At 51.0% G+C, this 21,479-nt stretch overlaps 2 protein-coding genes across 4 annotated transcripts; one reads left to right on the plus strand and one right to left on the minus strand.

Moving 5' to 3' along the window:
* Positions 1-510: 510 nt before the first annotated feature.
* Positions 511-16,998, plus strand: LOC128814354 (ras-related protein Rab-6A-like). 2 transcript variants are annotated; one of them, XM_053990120.1, is made up of 9 exons: positions 654-743; positions 2,078-2,136; positions 3,746-3,799; positions 5,821-5,920; positions 8,415-8,520; positions 9,457-9,568; positions 12,361-12,454; positions 14,093-14,159; positions 14,981-16,998. In XM_053990120.1, the coding sequence occupies exons 2-9, from the start codon at positions 2,111-2,113 to the stop codon at positions 15,043-15,045; spliced, it is 624 nt and encodes a 207-aa protein (XP_053846095.1). In that variant the 5' UTR covers positions 654-743; positions 2,078-2,110; the 3' UTR covers positions 15,046-16,998. The 2 variants fall into 2 exon arrangements, with proteins under 2 accessions (XP_053846094.1, XP_053846095.1); XM_053990119.1 differs by lacking the exon at positions 5,821-5,920 and having other exon boundaries at positions 511-743.
* Positions 16,999-18,653: 1,655 nt separating this feature from the next.
* On the minus strand, positions 18,654-21,397 carry PDZD11 (PDZ domain containing 11). Of its 2 annotated transcripts, XM_053990188.1 has the most exons (6): positions 21,258-21,395; positions 21,048-21,131; positions 20,522-20,578; positions 20,213-20,311; positions 20,067-20,127; positions 18,654-19,382 (listed from the first exon to the last, which is right to left on the minus strand). In XM_053990188.1, exons 1-6 carry the CDS (start codon positions 21,342-21,344, stop codon positions 19,348-19,350), a joined length of 423 nt encoding a protein of 140 aa, XP_053846163.1. In that variant the 5' UTR covers positions 21,345-21,395; the 3' UTR covers positions 18,654-19,347. The 2 variants fall into 2 exon arrangements, with proteins under 2 accessions (XP_053846163.1, XP_053846164.1); XM_053990189.1 differs by lacking the exon at positions 20,522-20,578 and having other exon boundaries at positions 21,258-21,397.
* Positions 21,398-21,479: the final 82 nt, after the last annotated feature.

Raw genomic sequence — 21,479 nt, forward strand, 5'->3', positions numbered from 1 at the left:
AATGGCCCTGGCCGAGCGCGTCACCAGCGTGGCTGTCACCTGCCCGTGACACGTTGTGCACAGCTCTGTGACATTGATACCAATAAACCCACTCGGTGGCCCGGTGCAGGCTCCGTGTTGTGCTGGGGGGGAGCAGACGGTGCCTTCGTGCAGTGGGGGGAGGACGAGGCGATGCAGGACCTGATGCAGCCAGTCCCATCCAAGGTACGGCTGGATGCATCCTGCTACAGCCGCAGGATGTATCCTACAGTCCAATCCCGGTGCAACCATCCCCGGTACAGCCAGACCCATTCTGCTACAACCACCCCCGCTACAGAGGGCTCCAGCCACGCTGCAGCCGGATCCGTCCCGGTACAGCCGGCTCCAATCCCGCTACAGCCCGGGCACATCCCGCTTCAAGCCGCAGCATCCTCGCCCCGGAGGCCGCCCGGTCGCCACGGCAACCGCCCTCCCCATCACCATGGCAACCCCCTCCCGTCGCCATAGCAGCCGCCCTCCCCGGCAGCCCGGCCCGTCCCTGCTCCCGCGGCCGCGGCGGCGCTCCTCCCCGCGGGGCGGGCCGGCGGTGACGCGGCGGAGGTGACGCGCGGGGCGGTGGTACCGGGGCGCTCGGCGCTGTCTCCTTGTCCCCATCACGGCTCCCGCTCGGCCCCCCCGCGCCGCCATGTCCGCGCCCGGCAGCGGCGGCGACTTCGGCAACCCGCTCAGGAAGTTCAAGCTCGTGTTCCTGGGCGAGCAGAGCGGTGAGCGCCGGGCCGGGCCCGGGCGGAACCGGGAGGGGCCGGCGGGGCGGGGGCAGCGCCCGGGGCCGAGGCCGCGCCGTGCCCGGGCTGGGGGACGCGGTTCGGGGAGGGGCGGCCCGGCCTGAGGCCTCCGCGGGCGGGGCTGCCGGGGCCCGGGGCTCCGTTCCCGGCCCTTCCCAGCGGCCGGGGCTCCGTTCCGCCCTCCCGGGCCCGCAGTGCGCCCGCAGCCCGTGCGGGGAGGCGGCCCCGGAGCTGCGGGGGCTCCCGTTGGCTGCGCTGCCCCCCTGGCCGCGGCCTCCCGCCCTCCCTCCCTCGCAGCCGCGGGGGTTTTGTTTTGCCTCCCTTTTGTGGCCCTTCCCTGGGAATAGGTGGATGAGTTGTGTGTTTGCCTTGGAGTCCCGGTGTTTTCTCGCTGGGAGTGTCCAAGGCCCGTTGGACGGGGCTTGGAGCCACCTGGACGATGGAAGGTGTCCCTGCCTGCGGCAGGGGTGGAACTGGATGAGCTTTAAGGTCCCTTCCAACCCAAACCATCGTGGGGTTGTTACTCCTCACCTTCTCCTCGAGCCTGGAACTAGAGGTCTTGGAGGGATTTCCAGAAGTTTTCTAATTTCCCAGCGTTTCCAATGGAGGATTGACATTGGTGCTGATAGACATTTGTCTAAGGTGTTTTTAACCCTCTCCAATGTTCCTAATTTCACAACCTTTTTAGGCAGTTTATTCCTTTTTTGTCTTCTATCCATGTCCTTTGAATTTTTCTCAGCTTCCTCCAGCTTCCTGAGCCAGAATTGGAGCTTTATCTTTGTTTTTCATTTCTTGTCAGTTCTGCACTTTGTCTCGTGATGATATTTGGAGATGTAAATTTAAAGTTTTGAAACAAAGCACCAGAGTTCGCTCTGTATCTAAAATCTTGTTACGAAGGAAGGATGGGAGTGTGGAATATTGCTTTTCCACGCAGCCAGAGGCAGCAGAACAGCATCTGGGATATCACCTGCTTTGTTTTGATGTTTATGTCCCAGACTTGGGGATTACATAAGGAGCAGAACAGGGTAACAAAGCAGATTTATTGCTTGCCCAAAGCAAACAGCTGGTTCTTTGTTATCAGCACACCTGATCTGAGGGCCAGGTTATCTCCATGATTAAGTTTGGACCTGCAGAGATTGATCTGCCTCTGTCATTTTGGGACTGAAATTTCCAGCTGGCTGTTTCCCAGGAAGGTGTAGCTGGAATGGCCTGAGATTGGCAGCTGCTGTCAGATCAGTGCCACTCCCAAAGCAGTGCTGATTTTTTTTTTTTTCCCACTGCTGCTTGAAAGTAATTTTTCTCTTCTCTTGTAGTTGGGAAGACCTCCCTGATCACCAGGTTTATGTATGACAGTTTTGACAATACTTACCAGGTATGTGATAGTATTTATTTGCTTTTATATAAAATATATTTATATTAATGAATCTATGCCCTGCTGTTCAGATTGATGCCTGGGAGCTCATTTCTCCATGAGATGTCAGTTCAAGATCAATTAAGATGTTACAATGTGCTGTGAAATGGTAAATCAAAGCATCCAGTGTGATGTCAGCAAGTGCAGTGTCCAGAAAGGGAGCAAGGTTTAGCAAAGGTTTATCCCTTTGGATGTGGGATAAATCCTGTGAGAAGCCTTGAGGAAAATGGGGAGAACATTGTTTTATGGTCAGGATTTCTGGTGCTGGATATGGGAGCCTCAGGAAATGGAGGATGAATAAAAACCCAACATCTTCTGACATTCTTAGTCTCTTGTTATCTTTAGAGCTTCCATTTCAGTCGGAATAGTTGAGTCTGGAGTGTGTAGATGGATCTGCCAGAAGTCAGCTTGGTATATTCTGTCTCTCAATTTTTTTTATTACTATTTTTTGACTAAAGGACTAAAGATAGGAAAAGCCAGGGAAGTCTTGGCAGGCAAAGAGGGGGGTGGGGATGAAGAGGCTGCAGATGAAAAGCAGAAGATGTGTAAGAGGCCTGAAGGTTTGGGGAAGAATTAATTGCATCAAAGGCACTCAGAAGTATTTCATGGGAATATCAAATCTCTGTAAAGCAGGTGAGATTAGGGCTTTATCTTTTAATACAGCCTAGAAGAGTTACTGGGTTAGATTGGGGTGATTTGAAGTCGAGGAGAAGTCACTCTCTGGAACTGGATCCTCTTGTGCTTCCTGTGTTTTTTCTTCTCTTGTGGTTCCTTTCTTTTCCTGTCTCTTGTAAGATGCTCTGATAGATTTATTTACTGCTTGCTGTAGTTGTTATAAACCATTGCCTGGTTGGAAAACAGACCTCCCAGAAATAAATTCTCCCTCCCAAAACTGACTGTGTTGCTCTTTACAATTATCCAGTGGTACACATTCAGCTGTGAGTGTTAAGAGTGGGGATAATCTGCCTAAAACACTCAAATCTGGTACATCAGGAGCTCTCTCCTCTTTCCTGGGGTTTTGATGAGCTGGGACAGCTCCTTGATTGAAGTGCCTGGGAGTGCACCTAACTTAGTGCATTGTTTTAAATGCCTTTGTGCTGGAATTGCTGTAGCAATGGGAATGGGAGTGGATGCAGACCTGCCTGGGAAATGAACCTGCTGAATGTCACTGGAAGGGAAGCACATTCTGAAGTGGAAAGGCCTGCCCATATTTTATAGATCTCGTTTGTTCTACCTTTTGGGTATTTCTAACAAAATAATTCTTACCAGACTGAATTGGGGCAGGCCATAAGGAGCTGCCAGCTCAGATACGATCTATGTGGAGATACAGGAATGTCTGAGGTTAAAATACAGACTAAGAGGTTCTTGAGGAGCTGAGAAGTGTTGAGGAATGCTGTAAAATGCAGCTGGTGCAGATCCCCAGATTGCTTTGTTGCTATCACCTCAGTTAAAAGCAATTGAAGGCAAATCTTCACCAGCTTCATAACAAGTTTGGGAACGTTTCTGAGTTTGTACAGAAAGGGGGTGCTGGAAGGCAAGTGACAGCTCCTAATGCTTCTCCTCTTTCCAGGCAACCATTGGAATTGATTTCCTGTCCAAAACAATGTACCTGGAGGACCGCACGGTGAGTGGGGCAGGGCTGGGAGGGCTCTTTCCCCTGGCCCTTCCTCCAGCAGCTGCTGCAATCCCCCAGCAGCCTCCAGAGAACCAGCCTTGGTTGAATCCCATCACTGGTACAAGATCTGATACCTCCATCAGGAAGTCAAAGGCTTCCATGGAAAATTGGGGCTGGATAATGGCCACATCCCAGGGAATGTGCTGCCTCTTGTGTGGACCTGCTTTAGGTGCAGTTTGCTCCCTGAATTTGCAGCTCTGCCTCTGGGATTGTCAGGATGGAAAGGGCTGATACCTCAGGTACCACAGAATATTCTGAGCTGGAAAGGACCACGTGGCTCATCCAGTGCTGCTCCTGAAGCCAATAAAAAGCCAAGGACTTGGTGTTCCAAGTCTTGAAGTCCTTCATGATTAGACCTCCCTGCTCCTCCTAGGAAGTTCTTGTGGTAACACAGCTCTGACCTACTGCAATAAAGCAATTCAGGATTTAGCCTGCTTGAGATTCCTGTTTGCACAGAGACCTCTCACTCCCTTCTCCTGGATTTCCTCTCAGTATTTGTGGGTTTGCTCATGTTTTGCCAGTGTTTGCCTTTTTCCCATTTTACTGCTGTGTGAGGAGTGTGACAGCTGTGGGGAGCAGGGAACACTGCTGTGTGGGTCTTCAGGCCTGCTGCTTCCAAAGTTTCTTTTCAGTGTGTGTGCTGAGTTTCCTGAGAATTTCTCTGTTTTTTTACCAATGATTCCCTCTTAGAAAAACCCTTCCTTAGCCTTTGTTTAAGGCAAAGATCCTGGGAATGCTGCTTGACACCTGTGGATGCCTGTGTGCTGTTATGGTGGTGTGGGTTTCTCATGGTTGTGTAAGTCAGGATGTCATTTACCTGCTGCCCTGCTATCCAGAAAATCCCATTTTCCTCCCAGTGTTGGAATGCTGTGAGCTTTCCTGGTTATGTAAGTGGTCCACAGAGCCCATAAAGCCTGTTCAGATAACAGAGGTGTGGAGTGTAGATAAGAGGAGGGACAATACAAGCAAACAAGCTGAAAAAATTCAGACACTGGAATAGTTTCTCAGATGTGGTTAATGCTGGATTTTGCAGTAGGCTTTGATTTCTGGGCTGGAAATGAGGAATGCTGAGCTCCAGCTGGGATGTGTGCTTTGGTGGATTTGATGTGGCCTTAGAGCAAAAGCCAGCAGAAGGGATCCTCATCCCTGGAAGGGTCCAAGGCTGGGTTGGACAGGGCTTGGAGCAAGCTGGGATTGTAGAAGGTGTCCCTGCCCATGGCAGGGATGGAATGAGATGAGCTTTAAGATCCCATCCACCCCAAATCATTCTGGAATTCCATGAAATACATGTAGAATTTGGTTCTTTAAAACCATCTCCCAGGAAGGGCAGCTGTGTGACATTCCCAGCATTGGGATGTGTGGAATTAAGTGAGCTGGAGCCACCAGAAGCCCCATCCTCAGTCCTGGCTGTCAGGAGCCACATCCATTTACCAGTTCCCCTCATTCCTGACAGACTGAGCAGTTCCTCCTCCTCTCTGTGTCCATATCTTCCAGCCCTGTTGGATTGCAGTGCAGGAGAAGCCAGCCTGGAGGGTGGTTGCTGTTGGAGCTTCCACCACCTCTGGTTTTCCAGTGGGATCACCCAGGCTGGGCTGAGGTGGTCCTGAGGGTCAGGAGTCCCACATCTGGCCAGCTGCTTGTGTGGCTGTTCTGGCAGGATCCCTGAGGCCTGGCTGTGCATTTCCCTTGTTAGCTGGTGCCATGAGGAGGGGTTTAGGGCTCTCCCAGTTTCTGGTGTTGGAATGTGTGAGATATTCTTGGGTGTGTGGAGGGGGGAATGCTCCCAGACCTCGGGAAGTGTCGCTGCCTCTTTTCACATTTCTGTTCCATTTGAACTTTCCTTTTGTTGCCTTAGTTTTGCTTTGCAACTTATTTTTATTTATTTATGTTGATTTCACTTGAGTTTTGGTTTTGTTCTCCATTTTCCTGCTGTTCCCTTTCCCCTTGCCCTACACTTTTCCATTTCCCAGATCAGGCTGCAGCTGTGGGACACAGCCGGCCAGGAGAGGTTCCTCATTCCCAGCTCCATCCGTGACTCTGCTGTGGCTCTCATTGTCTTTGACATCACAAGTAGGTATCGAGCCCAGGGTCTGCAGGGACCTTGCTTTTAACACGTCTTTACTCTGGAAGTGGTGGTGGTACCCAAAAAGAGCTAAAACAGCCCATCAGCCTCTTGTGGGTGTTGGCAGGGATTGGGAATTCCTGTGTCTGTGCTGGTTGATGGTAGCCTTTGGAAAGCTTTACTGTTTTTCTGTTTTGTTGGTTTTTGGTGGTTTTTTTTGTTTGTTTTTTTTTTTTTAACTTCAAAATTATTTTTCTTTTTCATTTCTGGGTAAGGAGAGAGGTTATACAAGTAACAGCTTCAGGTGCCAAAGCAAAGGAACATTGTCAGAGTAGGTAAAACAAAATAAGACCCTTTTAAACAGAAGCTATGGAGTGACTTAGGAGGATTCACGATTCCCATTTTTTTTGGAAAAGAGACCTGGAGACTCATGAGAGAGCTTTTGAAAGAGGAGAGATGCAACAACCTCAATTTCTAAAGAACAAACAAGGGAAATTCTCTGTAACTCTTGACATAAATGTTTTAATGCAAGATAGGAAGTTATGAAGATAATTATTTCATTGTAACTCCTTGGTTTTGATTCCACTTGATCTGGTGGGGGTTTTGTTAATCTACGGTATCAGGATTTATATAAATTTCAGTAAAGAAAGCAGCACAGGTGGAACAGCTCTGGCCCAGCTTTATTCTTAACAGTTCCCAGCCATGTCAGAAGAAATTAAGTGACAGCTGATTTCATAATTCTTCAGTAACGGGCTGATCTTTGCAGATATTTTCATTTTTTCACTGTTCTTAGTGACTGAGAGGTTTAAAGTTTTCTTGTGTTGCAGAAGGGACATGTTCAGGTACTTTTGGGGGCACAATGAAATTGCTTGGCTATTGTTGATGTGCTGGACATCCCAAAATGCAGATGGAGAGATCCGTGAGGGGAGTCCATTCTCAGCTCAGGCCCCTCTTGGAGGTTGTTCCTAAGGAGGGCTGGGCTCTTTCCTGGTATCCCACAGTGGTTATTTGTAATTTCCCTTCTAAAATGGGTACACACAAACCTGGACTTGTAGAAATGCAGCAAACCTGGGTCACTTCAGGGGTGTCTGTGTGGTACCTGCTCACTGGAGACCTTCCCTCAAATAACTTTACCCTGCACAAATTACAGATTAAACAAATTAAACTAATTTAATACATTTAAGAAATTAAATAAATTACCTGGGCCAGCTCTGTGGTGCTTCCTCCAGCTGCCTTTTGCCTGTGAGTCTGAAGGTTTCGGGTGGTTCAGTCAGCACCTGGCTGAACGTTCATGGGGACTATTCCAGTGTAACTGCACTGTCCGGGGAGGGTGTGGAAGTTTGGGAAGTCCAGGGGCTGTCTGATCTTCCAGCTCTGCTGTGACACTGCCCAGGTGCTCCCACTTTGTCACCTTGACTTTCCTGGCATAGAGAAGAGCCCTGACTTCTGCTCCTGTAATCAAGTCTGCCGTCAAAATGAAGCACCAGCTAATTGCTTTAACTATAAACCCTAATCTTCCTTAAGCCCCAGGGCATCAGCTCGACATTCCCTGATGGAGATAAGATGTTGTTTTGAATCTGACTGCAGGCCTGTGCTCTATCAGCTTCTCTTCCTCTTCTAAACAAGCAGTGCTTGGTCCTGAAGAAGCTGCTTTTCCTTGATGAGCTGGTTCATTAACCAGTGCTCTGCCTCCCTGCTGGGATTATTTGTGGCTGTAAACTGGGAGCCACTGGGTGCCTCCATAAAACTGTTGGGAATGAGGAGCAATCCTGTTTTTAGGGACTGTGGGGCAAAAGAAAAGGAGGCACTCCCAGTGTGGAAAGCTTTTTGTCTGGGGAGTTTTTGAGCAGTGCTGGCTCAGCCAGGCAGGTCCCAGACCTTGGAGCTGTCATATATAATAATATATAATAATAACAGTTTGTCTTTGGGGTCAAACTCTTCCTGGCCCAGCATTTTTGTAGCTCCTGTGCTGCTCTGGAAGGTAGAACCCAATGGCCTTTGCACCACCTGAACCCTGCAGTGTGTAACACTTGCTTTCATTTCTGCTGGAATTTAAGTTTATCATTGCTTCAATATCACGTGAAAATCCCCACTGCCATCACATGGATGCTCCATGCTGGAGGGTGGATGCTGTTTTCCTGCCTGGTGTCTGTCCTGTGGGAATTGCCCCAAAAGCTTTGATCAGAGATGCTCCAGGCTATGAGTCCTGTGGAGATCCCATCCCTAATCCTGGGAGATCAGTGCTGTACTGTTGGCTACCCCCAGTAATGAGGTGGGAGCCAAATCCTAGAGATGTTTGGGAGTAGCAGGATCTCTGGGCAAGCAAAGGAGGGAATTTTAGCACTTTACAAACAGATCCAGGAAACATCTCTGCTGGGGTTGGATTTGGGGCGAGATGACAAGGTCACCTCAGCTGCTGCAGTCGGGTGTGGAAGTGGCTTTTTCCCTAAAGGGTTTTCCTGCTCTCTCTCCTCTCCCTGTGGGCCGGGCTGGCCCCAGCAGGTCCGGCTGCAGCTCTGGGACACGGCGGGGCAGGAGCGGTTCCGCAGCCTCATCCCCAGCTACATCCGCGACTCCACCATCGCCGTCGTGGTCTATGACATCACAAGTGAGTGGGGCCTGCTGGCTGTGGATGTTCTCAGTTCAGTCAGAGGGAAAAAGAGAAAGATTTCTGCCAGGCTAAGCCTGGGGAAAAGTCTGGGAGGAATGTAAACAATCTGTTATCTTGCTTTCCCTTCACATTGTTTATAGATATGTTCTATCACACTGACCTAAGTCCAGTGTACCAATCAGGTGAAGTGTTTTTACTTTAAGACCAGTGGAATTAATGTTCACGATGCTCTCTATAAAAGAGAGATGTGTTTTGAATAAACTCTTTTTGCCTTCTGAAATCGTGCGAGTCATTTCGCCCGTTCCCTGGCTCAGCAGCGTCAGGTGGCAGCACAGGGCAGGGGGGCTCTGCTGTGTCCTTGGCAGAAACACCCCACACGAGCAGAACTGAGAAGTTACAGCCACAAGTTCTGCAAAAACATCATTAAAATCAGAAATGTTTTCACCCCTTCCTTGTCTTTCTGGACGGGAAATAATTGGTGTGGGGTGGGGAGGCTGCATGTCGCTATTGGACACGAAATGAGTACACAGAAGCTTGGTAAGTTCAAAAGAGGAAAAGAGCCAGTTTTATTTCTGACCTCGCAATATATAGAATTCCAACAATGACAATGGACTGGAGGATGGAATTGCCACCTCTCCAACCACACTGGTCAAACCATCAGTCCATCAATTCTGTCCTCCCACAAAGAAGAATGCAAAAGAATCATTATTTATGTGAACAGTGCGTGAGAACTCCAGTAGAAATATGTAAACATCAGAAGGCATAGAAAACTTTTAAAAGAACTTTAACACTTTCAAAAGAACTATAAAAGAAAACTTAACACTTTTAAAAATCAGGGCAGCAGTTGGGAGAAGCACTTGTGTACAAGTGAAGCATTTTCCCTGTCATAAAGGAGTTTTGTCCTCACCTTTGCTATTTTGTTCTTCCCTGCAGACTTGAATTCTTTCCAGCAAACCTCCAAGTGGATCGATGACGTCAGGACAGAGCGAGGCAGTGATGTCATCATCATGTTGGTGGGGAACAAAACCGACCTGGCAGACAAGAGGTAACGAGGGAAACTGGGCCCTGCTGCCCTGCCCAGAGCCACCAGGGCCTGGGGCCAGTCTGGGCTTAAAACAAGGCTTAGTGTTAAACACAACATTGCCTGTCAGGAAATTCTCATCTCTGGTTTCAGCAAAAGTTATTCCCTTTGCTGTCCAACAAATAGTTTTAAACAAACCCACCTTAAAAAATTGCTCAAGTGGCTCTGCACCATTATCTCAGTAGAGTATTTTGTCTGATTTTACTTTTCACACTGAGGTAAAGGCTAAAAGCTGCCTGTGAAAGCACAGAAATCAGCTGATTTTCACTGTTTTCCACTCATTTCCCTCACTGTCTCTGCACGTGCAGCTGGAAGTTCATGGCACAGTTTCTCCTCGTTAAGAAGCAGCACAAACTTTTGTTGGATTGATCTAAAAGTAGGAATTTCTCTGAGTATAAATTTCATGTCATACATAACACACACTGAGCTTGTGGATGTGTGAAATGAAACCAAATCTGCAAAACCCAAAGTTCCCCCAAAGAGAGACCCAAGAATTTAATTAGCCTCCTAAAATGACACAGATTAATGTTTTGGGAGGTTCCGTTTTGCTTTTAAACTCTTAATTCTACAGCACATGACCCAAAATAACCAGTGTAATGAGCTCTTAGAAGAGCACAGCCTTTACTTTGTGTTCTTATTTCAAATCCTTCTCTGCATTGTTGATTTAACAGTGATTTTGGTGAACATTTTCAGAGATTTTTTTGTTCCTTAGGAGGGTATCAGGAGCAGTGTAGGTAAGGGAAGGTTTTTATTTTAATGGGTGGTGCCAGAAGCAGTTGGCAAAGGGAAGATGGAGTGAACCAGGCAATTCCAGCTCTTCCTACTGAGACATCCTCACACATCCCACAAATGTGGGCTTTGGCTCTCAGGGGATGTGTGAGGGCTTAAACCACAGGGGGATTTTGATCTGATGCACAGAAAATCACCTCAGGAAGGTAGAACTGGGAAACACCTGGATCTCACAGCAAAATAAAGCCTTAAAGTACCAAATCCTTGGCCTTTGGCTGTTAACAAGATTTTCCTGATAGAAGGAGAACAATTTAGAGATGCCATTAATGTTTTAATTAAGCAAAATCTTGGCTTTTATTTGAGTATCAGTTTACTCTGTTTCTTGGGATGATGGGCAGAGTGATCTGAGTGTTCCATTGAGGGACATTCCCACATTTTTAATCCTAGCCCTTGCTTTGCTCACTCCTTCAGGATGTGTTGTGATGTGAATTTTCTCCTGTGATTCTGGTGGTTTTGTGTCCCAGCATCCCCAACATCCCTGTTTGCCCTGCAGGTTTTTAGTTTTCATGCTCAGCAGGAAAAGCAGGGATAATTCCATTTGGCTTTTCCCACTTCACTGGGAAGCATTTTGAGGTGTTCCATGCCTTGCACTTTGGAAATATTCCTAAAACCTGATGCTCAGAGCTTCAGGAATACAATAAAAACATGCAGAGTTCATTTTGCTTAAGACTTCCATGTGTGATGAACTCATGATCTGTCCCTGAAATCATTCACAAAAGCAAAATCCAAGATGTTGTCTCTGAGCCAGCTCTGGATTTTGACCACTGAGCCTCTCCCATTCTCTTCTGGCACCTGGGAATAACTGCAGCTCCCTGACAGAACAACCTGGCATTTCTAATTCCTCTCAAAAACCAGTTTCATGTGAAACTAGAAAGGCCAGTGGGATCATTTCAGCCTTGGAGTATTTCCTGATGGTGCACAACAGCTGGCCCAGCACTGCTGCAAGAATTAAAAATACCAGAAAATTGTTTGAAGCAGCTACAGCTGAAGTTCATGCAGCACTGGAAATTCTTGTTTTGGGAGCTGAATGTGACAATAGTCCTGGTGTGGGCTGGAATTTGGAATGTTGGGGAAGGGAATATCCAGGTGTCAGTAACAGGAGCTGCCTTGCCTTTCTTTTCAAAGGAACTTGGGCTTGTGTGAGGCTGAAATTCTGGGCCTGGAAAGGCTGGACAAAGCCACCTTTGGTGTCACAAAGGTGACATTTTTATTTTGAGGCAGAATACAGGGAAGCCATTCATCCTCTGATAAAAACCAGGGATGAGGCAAGTTCTGAAGCCAAAAAGCAACACTAAAAATAGCCCTGTTCCTGTTCAGTGCAGCCTGGTAAGTTTTTCATTCCACTCATTCCACTTCAGTTGGTTGCTGGGGTTTTTTTTTGTTGTTTTTTCTTTCTCCCTGCAGTTTCCTTTCTCTCATTTTTGGACTCTTTTGCTTTGGTTTGGTTTTTCTGCTCTGTGATTTGTTCTCATTACTGGAGACAGGTTTCTGTGGAGGAGGCTGAGGGAAAAGCCCGAGAGCTGAATGTGCTGTGTGTTGAAAATGTTAAAGCAGGACTTAATGAGACAGAGGGGCAATTCTAGGTGCTTGTCCCCAAGCTGCTGCACTGTCCCTGCTGCTGGAGCCTTTCTGCAGTCTTTGTGTCACCTCACAACATTCCCTCTGTCAGATTTGGGAAGCTCCCTGTCTCGATGTGGGGATTTTTCCTTGCCTGGAATGAATGCTGTGGATGAGGCTCAGGTGTTCTGCACAGGCTTCAGCCTGTCCTGCTCACCTGCCACAACTCCAGGTGTTCCCTGGGGAGCTTCCCTGAGATGTTTTCACTCCCAGCTGAAAGACCTGGGGGTGCTGAAGCCTCCAGGGTCCTGAGGTGGGCTGTACCCTCTTGGAGTGGGAGCAGCAACTCACTGCCAGCCATCTCTAACTCTTCCTTGTGTTCCTTGTGTCTCTTTCCCACCTTTGTGCAGGCAAATCACCACAGAGGAAGGGGAACAGAGAGCCAAAGAGCTGAATGTGATGTTCATTGAGACCAGTGCAAAGACTGGCTACAATGTGAAACAGGTACATGCAGGCTGTGTTCTCAGCCAGGAATCTCCCCTCACTGCTCTCCTCTGCTCCAGGGTGGATTTGTGATCCTGCAGCAATTTCCTCGTGTTTACTGCAGCCCCTGAGGTGTTTCTTGGTTTGTGTAGTGCAAGCTCCTTTCCTGTTGAGTCAATGATTTCCTGTCAAAGCTAAACCTTGAAACAAAGGAGGACTGACTCCAGAATGTGCTGAGGGATGGGAAAGGGGGAAAATCATTGTTTTGTGCAGCCAGTCAGCTGGAATTTGGTTTGGTTTGGTTCACAGTCAATGCACTGTTTGCTGAAATCACTGCTGACATCAGTGGGGAGAATTGTTTCTGCTGATGCACTGGAGTAGAAGTTCCTGCTTCTGTTTGCCAGCCAGAGAATCTTGAAATATTTTAGAGGAATTGAGGTTGGAAGGGTTCTCTGGAAACCACCCATTCCAACCCTCCTGCTCAGAGCTGGCTGCCCAGAGCTGACTCCAGCTGAGTTTGGAACCTCTCAAAGGAGAGGGACTGTCCAAGTGCCAGTGTTTGATCAACCAAACAGCAAAATAACCTTTAAATTTTCATTGTAAGCAGAATTTCTCAGATTTCTGCTTATGCCCTTTGCCTGTTGCTTGTGATTCCCCTCTCCACTGGTTCAGGGATTGTTCTGGATATGACAGAGCTTGGAATAAGAAGCTGTGAGCTCTGGAGGAAATTGGGAAACATCCTCAGGGGTTTGCTGCACACCAGCAGCTTGGTCCAGCCTCACAGTGGGGTTGGGAGGCTTTGGGCTCAGTTTTTGTGGCTGTTCTGGATCGAACCCACTTCAGTGGTTGATTTTGACTCGTGTTGCCTCCTCTGCCCAGCGGGTGTTCGTGAGGAGAGCTGGGATTTGAAGGCTGCAAACCCCAACCCCTCACTGGGACCTTGGTTTTGCAGGGAACACCCTTGGAGGGGTGGCTGAGGAGCTGCTGGGAGGGGAATCAGCAGCAGCAGGGCTTGCTCTGGGGTTTGATACAGCAGAGTTCAGCAGCCTGGCAGTGTCTGCGCTGTGTGAGGGCAGCAGGGCGAGCTCCAGACACTGACTGAGGAATGATGCAAACCCATTTTCCAGGTTTTCTGGGGATATCATAGCCCTTCCCAGTGTAAGTGCAGCTCCCTGGAACCAGCAGTTCTGCTGAGGAATGGATCTTTGGCAGCAGGACTGATCTGAAGGGCTGGGCTCTAAGAGCTCTGTTGTTCCACAAAGGAATATTCAGTGCCAGCTGAGTGATCAGAGATCCCCAAATGTGCACCCTGTGTGCACAAGCAGAGGCTGAACATGGTAAATAATGTTTAGTAAGTGCAGGAGGGAGTTCCATGAATCCCTGGAAGAATGCTACTAATTAATTCCATGTTCTCTTTAAGCAGGAACAGGTAAAATAAAACTTTTTTTGTAGGCATTGAATAAGTTCTTCAATGTAAGTTCTTTAAAACCTGTTAAATTTCCTACATAAAATTCTCATGACATTTTTGATCACTGCTCTGCCTGCTAAAGTACCCACTTAAGGAGTTTGTACAACTCAGCCTCAGAGTCCTGCTGTAAAACAATGTTTTTAACAGGAACTTTCTGACAAGCCTTGAGCTTCTCTCTTGCTGCTTTCCAGCTTTTCCGCCGTGTGGCTGCTGCCTTACCTGGGATGGACAGCACACCAGAGAAGAGCAAAGAAGACAGTATCCTTGTTTTCCCATGGAATTGGGCAATGATCTGGTGTTAAATTTGGCTTACTGGCTTTCTTTGGCACATTGTGGGGATGGGCCTCGCTGGGGTTTGCAGGGATGTGGCTGAAGCAGGGCACGGAGCTGTTGGAGTGTGAGCAGAGGGATGGAGCAGCTCTGCCATGGGGAAAGGTTGGAACAATGTGGGATTGTTCAGGCTGGAGAAGAGAAGCTTTGGGGTGACCTAATTCGGGTCTTCAGGACCTGAAGAAGCCAAAAAGAAAAATGGAAAGGGAATATTTGCAATGGCTTGGAGTGACAGGACAAGGGCGAATGGCTTCCCACTGCCACAGGGCAGTGTTGGATGGGATACTGGGAAGGAATCCTTCCCTGTGAGGGTGGCCAGGCCCTGGCACAGGTTGCTCAGAGAAGCCGTGGCTGCCCCTGGATCCCTGGAAGTGTCCAAGGCCAGCTTGGATGGGGTTTGGAGCACCCTGGGCTAGTGGAAGGTGTCCCTGCCCATGGCAGGGGGTGGCACTGAGTGATCTCTAAGGTCCCCTCCAACCCAAGCCACCCTGGGATTGTGTGACCCTGTTTGTGGGCCAGGTATAAATGTACACAACCAATGGCCAGCACAGGTTTTGCTTCTCCACTCGAGCTGAGGCTGGAATTTCCACAGCTTTAAAATACCAGAGTTTGTTACTCTTTTTGTCCATCCTCTGAAAGGTCTCACCACGTGCCTGCCTTTGCAATTACCCTGTGCAGGCAGGCCATGGAGAGACCCCAAACAACCCTTCCAAATGCTGTCCCAGATGATTCCTTGACTGTCCCTGCAGTGATTGACATCAAACTAGAGAAGCCCCCCGAGCAGCCAGTCACGGAGAGCGGGTGCTCCTGCTAACAGCCCCTGCCAGCAGCACCCCCGCCCGGCCGGGCTCCCGGAGAACATCCCGCTCATTGCCACCCCTCTGGGGCTGGAAAACCATTCCCAAGCGAGTGAATCCCTGTGTACTGGTGGGGAGCAGCCCCGGCCGCCCCTCTCACTGCATGGTTTGAGCCCTGAGTGCAGAATGAGTGTCCTGTCTTTTGAGTTTATTTTTTTATGTTGTTGCACTTTGGCACCACGGTGCCCTTCACACTTTCTCTCTCTTTCCTCCCTTTCTCCCCCTGTTCCCACCTGGAGCCTCCCTGCTCAGATGTATCTTGTGAATGCCATGGAAAAGCTGCCGAGTTAGGGAAGACAAAAATGAAGCTTTGGGGGGGGTGGGTTTTCTGCCTTCCCTCCTGCCTTGCATCCTCCCCCTGCCTTCTCCAGCCCCCTGTCCTGCATCCCCACTTCCTCTGGAAAAAGGCTGCTCCTTAAACCAGTCACTTGGACTTGCCATTTTGGACTCTGCAGGTTCCCAGGCTTTGCTTCCCACAGGGCACACACCCCATGAGCTCCCTGGTTTCTCCTTTCCGTGGATGATCCTGGCTAACTCTTGCTCACCACTTCCCAGTTTTGCCCCTCGAGTCACACAGGCCCTGGAAAGCCCCAGACTCTGAGAGCTTTGGCCTTGTTGCTCCCGTTTGTGTGGCAGGGACATCCCAGAGCCTGCTCCCCTCGGCTGGAATCTCTTCCCATCCAGAGGATGTTGGTGACTGTTGGCTGTAGACGTAGGGGAGGACGAGGAAACAGAGGCTTTGCAGCCCGAGCTGGGTGGGGAGAGATCCTCAGGGATTCTGGAAGCAAACAGTGACCTGGAATCCATCACTGCAGGGGCAATGCCTGCCCTGGGAGTCATGGATGCTCCTCAGGGTCCTTCCCTGATCTTCGTTCTCCTGTTCTTTGTCACCGGAGCTGCTTCATGCGGAGCAGGAGAGCCACAGCAGAGGGAAGGGCAACATTCCACTCCCACTGCCAGGTTGCTGCTTGGTGGAATCATTCCCATTGCCTCTGCCCTTGGAGCAGAGCTCTGGGGTGGGACCAGCAGCCATTTCACTCCTGGGGGAGTTTTAACCTTTGCCAAAGCTGAGGGGAGCAGTGGCAGGGAATTCCTGTCACAGTGGGTGGAGGATTGGACGCTGCTGAAGGGAATTCTGGTGTCACTCCCCAACCTTGGAGGCTGGGAACTGCCTCCTTTCCCCCGGGCCCTGGTTTTGAATTAATTCATAGAGCTTTTCAGAGATTTCCTGGGGTTTTGGGGTCCACAAAAAGTTGGTTTGTCAGTTGGCAGAAAGGAGAATTCCGCTGTCCTTTCCCCGCCTGGCCTATGTGACACAGAGGGTGCTGTGGTAGGACAGTGGCCACGGTGGGGGGGGTCAGTGGCACTCCCTCCCCTCCCTTGGCAGGGTGTCCCTCGGTCCCTGACGCTCTGTGTGCACCTGAGGAGGGGAAGGGACAGCCCTGGGCTGGGATGTGGCAGCCCTGGGCTGGCAGCAGCTCCCTGAGGTCCCCAGAGTCCCTTCCCCTGGGGCGAGCTGGCCGCAGGAGGAAGCTGGGATGTGAGTCCCATCCCTGCCCCTCGGGAAGCTGATCCCATTCCCTGTACATAGCCCCTTGTGGGAATTGCTGGTGTCGGTGTCCGTGTCTGTAGAATGGGTGTTGCTGTCCCTCCTCAGGCAGCTCTGCTGTCCCTTCGTGTTGTTCGAGTCACGGACCGGGGCGGGAGGGGGGAGACCCCAATTAGGGGCGGGGGGTAATTAGTGGAATCCAATAGTTCCCTTCCCACTGTTTTTCTGGATGTGTTCCTGCCGTGTGTCCGGCCCTGCTGTCTTGTAGCTGTAGCGAGTTAAGTGTGACTGTAACTCTGAGTAAGGACTGTGTGACACAGCCACAGTGTATCACTAAATAAATAAAGTTATTTCACCAACACTGCGCTCTCCTGCTGCCACACCCGCCTGGGCGGTAAGAGGGGTTTGCTCCGAGGTGTGACATTCCTGTCCTGAGCAGGGATGGAGGAGGAGGAGGAATGGAGGAAGGATGGAGCATGCAGCATGAAGAAGGGATAGAGGAGGAAGGATGAATGAGGAAGAAGGATGGGATGGGAGGAGGAAGGACAGAGGTGGAGGAATAGAGAAGGAAGGACACAGGAGGGAGGAAGAATGGAGCAGAAGGAAGGACAGAGGGGGAGAAAGAAGGAGGAAGGATGGAGGAGGAGACTTTGCTGATGTTGTTGTAAAATGTGGAATATTTGACAATGTTCTCAGGAAGTCTCTTTTTTGATGTTTGATCTTTGTTACTTTCAAGCCCAAACAGCAAAAAATGACATTTAATCCAAGAAATTGAGCAGCCAATGAGCTGGAAGTGATGTGCAGGTTTGGAAGGACAAGTGACTTGTGGGTGGAATTGCCTCACTGAGGGTTAGGGCTGGACATGCTTGAGGTTACCAAAGCCTGGGAAGAAGGATCCCTGTTTTGGGATGACAACACAGGATCCTGTGGATCCAAACGTGACTCTGAATGGAGCCAGGAGCACGTGGCTCCTGGAGCCCTCAGGTGAGCCCTGCCCTGCAACACACCTGGGACTGATCCTGCTGCTCCAGAAGGACCTGCAGGACTCTGCCAGTGCTGCTTCCCTGCAGCCTGAACCCCTGGCAGTGCTCCCTTCATCCCTGAAGTGCCCAACCCAGGTTGGATGGGGCTTGCAGCAACCTGGGCTAGTGGGAGGTGTCCCTGCCCATGACAGGGGGTGGCACTGGATGATCCTTCCTACCCAAACCATTCCATGATTTTATAAATTTGTGCCTCTCAGCTCCGTTTTGTCAGACACTAAAAAAATCCAGTGTTGCTGGAGCTGTTGTTTTCCCACCAAGAATCAGTAACTGCTTGAGTTCTGGAGGATGAAATGGATTCTGGTGGCCTTAATGCTTTGCTAATTAACATCCCCAAAACATGAACGTGCCTTGGGAAAGAATCCACTCTTTCCTGTCAGCCAGGTCAGCAGGAAAACACCTGAGTCATTCCCTGGGAGGAGCTGCCTGGGGCAGGAGAGACCTTCCTGGAGCTCCTGCCAGGGAATGCTCTGAAACAGCAGGGACAAATTCAACCCTGAAATTGCACCTGCAGCTCCTCCTTCCCTATGGAACACAGAGATTCTGGGAAACCAGACAGGTGATACAAGAGGTCTCCTTCCCTTTCCCAGAGTGTTGCAGGGGCTTCCAGGATCTTCATTCCCCTGGTGGAAAAGCTAATTTTTAATTTGGAGTGAAAATCTCTTTTCCAGCGTCTTTTCCTCGTTCCCAGCCTGGCTCAGTGTCCTGCCCTGCTCCTGGAGTTGTGTTGGTGCCACCACAGCCACAATCCTGCCTTGCTCCTTCCTGGCAGTGCTGGAACACACTCCAGCTTAATCAGGGGCTGATTTCCAGCAGAGTCAGTGGAAAAAGCCCCTGAAACAGCTGCAGATCCCAGATTTTCTCCTGCAGGCTGCAAGGGTGACTGGAGCTGAGCCTTGTCCCAGCATTTCCTTGGAATGGTGCTCATGGTGGGTACATCCCAACCTCCACACAGACTTCCTGAGTGGGAAGAAGCTGAAGTCAGGCTGCTGTACTTATTTATTGATTGTTTTTACAGAAAAAGTGGAAAACACCACAAGGAAGAGAAGGTCAGAGCCAGGGCTGTCCAGAAGCCATTACAACATTATCCCACCAGGCATTTGCCCCTGGATTTGCTGATAATTTCCTTGATAATTTAACATTTCCAAACATCCCAGTCCTGTATTGTGGGGGTTTTATCAGCAAAGAGGCACAAACAGCCAGAACTGTGCACAAACTGGGGCTGGATTTTACTCCTGGAGTTGCCAGCAAACCCAGCAATGCACAGCAGAGCCGGGACAGAGGAGAAGGAAAGAATTCCATGGCACAAGAGAGTGGAACAATGCCTGTGCTCTGCTCAGGAAAGCTCAACAACCAGGGATCCAGGATCAAGGGATCCAGAACCAGCCCAGAACTCACTTAATTAAAGTCTTGCTAAAATCTGGATCCTGCTGGAGCAGCTGCCCCCCTGGACCCACCTCACACCAGCTTTTCCCAACACCCATTCCCAGGAGCACAGCCTCAATCCCCATCCATCTTCCAGCCAAATGAGCCCCTTGGCATCTTCCCACGTGGGAAAGAGCTGATCCTGTGCAGGCCAGCGGTGCCTCCAGTGAAAGCTCAAACGTGAGGAGTCATCTCAGACGTTGGGAAAAAGGAGTGGAGAGGTTTTGGCAGGATGAAGCTCCCTGTTAGTGAACCGTCCGTTCCTTCTGCCGCTGGTAATCTGGGAGGGAGGGACAAGGAGAGGATGGCCAGGGGCAACCACCCAAAATGTTCAGGAAAACACACATTCCCAAGTGGAGGCAGTGTTTGAGACCCTCTGGCTTTCAAAGTGCACCCCCAGCAGTCATTTCAAGTGATTTTAGGGCATTTAGAACAAAGTGCTTTGTTTTAAATTATTTGTTTGAAACTCTCTCGTCCCCTACTCCTTTTATTCTTTTTTTCTTCTTAACAGCCACTTTCCATTCTATGAAGAATCCTTGTTTGGCTTGACTTCTCCCTTTTTTTATCCCTCAAATCTTGGACCTTTATAGGTGCAGAAGCAGAAACTGGGAGTTAACCCAGTCCTTCCCTTCACTCACAATTCAAACATCCTTAGGGAGGGATATCCACCACTGGCACCTCTGCCAAACCTCGCTCCTGTGTTATTCAAGGATAATTAGCTGAAATTCATGAGCTTTAAATTAACTTTTCCATTCCCAACCATCCCACTTTCCTGCTCTCTGAGCTCTCCTACATGGGCAGATGAAGCCAGGCCTCATTATCCTGACGTGGTGCCTGATCCCAAATCAACGGTCAGTGACCTTGGGACGCTAAACTCGGGTGGAGTGGGCAGGGATTTTGGGTGGAATGGGCAGGGATTTATGGCAGTTTGCCTCCAAGGAGCATCCCAGGACCGGGCACTTACTGTAGGGGAAGTACCGGACGCGCATCGTGATCTCCCGCGCCGTCTTCAGGATCTCCACGGCCTGGAAAACGAGGAATGAGCATTCCACGGCTTCTGTGCTGGGCTGAGAGGCTGCAAGGAGGTGGATTTCCCACCCCAGTGCTCACCTTGCTGTGCTCAATGTCCTGGAAATCCACATCGTTCACTGAGAGCACCTGGTCCCCCTCCTGCAGCCCGGCCCTGTGAGCGTCCGAGTCGGGAATCACCTGGGAAGGGAGAGCAGGGATGGCAGCAGGGGATCTCCCACGGCTCCCCTCCCACACTGCCCCGGGCAGCAATTCCAGGGGCTGGGAGGAGGCCAGGGAGCAGTGCAGGATGTTCTGAGCAGCCAGAGCCTCCCTGCCCACCCCGCGGGCTCAGCTGCTCCCAGCGGCACAGGCAGGACCCGGGCGGGAACGGCACAAGGACGGACACACCTTGGAGATGAAGATTCCCAACTGCGAGGCTTTTCCTCCTCGGATGTTGAAGCCCAGCTGTGGGAAAAGCCAGCAGGGAAATGCAGTCACCGGGACCCTTCCCTGGGGCCAGTTCTCTTTCCATTCCCCAGGACTCTGCTCCCTGTCCAGGGCCCTTCCAACGCCCCAGGACCCTCCTCCCTGCTCTGCCCCCGGACGGATCCAAGGCGTGGGTGCTGCGGTGCTCAGCCGGGCAGCAGCGCCAGGCTCTCTCTCCGGATTCCTGCCACCGGGAACACCTGAGGGGACCCGCTCCCACCCTCCAGCAGCTCCACATCCCAAGATACCACATCGGGAACAACCCCTCCCCTCGCCCACCGCCCTGGCATCTGCCACCCTGCCCGCCCCACGCCTGTCACAGCCGTCCCCTGTGCCAGGGGCGCTGCCAGTCGGGAATATCGCGATCCCAGCGCCTTTTCTGCCACGAAACGCTCCGGGAACGCGACACCGCGCCCAGGCAGCGCCGGGCCGGCGCCGCCCGCCTCACCTGCGCCCCGGGCGGCTTCTTGAGCACGATGGTGCGGGGCAGGAACTGCGTGAGCTCGTTGTTGTAGTCGGGGTGATACACGCGCTGCGGGGGACGCGCGGCGGCTCAGCCGGGGCCGGGCCGGGCTCCCCCGCCCGGCGGGACCCCACGGCCGCCTCCGCCGCCGCCCCCGGGCCGCGCCCCCGCTCCCCGCCCCCGTCCCGGGCTGACCTCGTGCGGCGGCACCCAGGCGGGCGGGCTCTCGTAGGGCGGCAGGAAAACCACCGGGAAGTCGTCGTAGGGCACCCGGCCCTCCATGCTGCCGCTCCGCCGCGCCCGGGACGCGCCCCGCGCGCGACGCACCGCGCTGCGATTGGCCGAGACCCGCCCCTCGCCCCGCCCCCCCGCCGACGCACCCGCACGCGATTGGTTCCGCCCCACCCTTCGCCCCGC

The sequence above is a fragment of the Vidua macroura genome, chromosome 14, assembly GCF_024509145.1.
Source record: "Vidua macroura isolate BioBank_ID:100142 chromosome 14, ASM2450914v1, whole genome shotgun sequence".
Taxonomy (NCBI): Eukaryota; Metazoa; Chordata; class Aves; order Passeriformes; family Viduidae; genus Vidua; species Vidua macroura.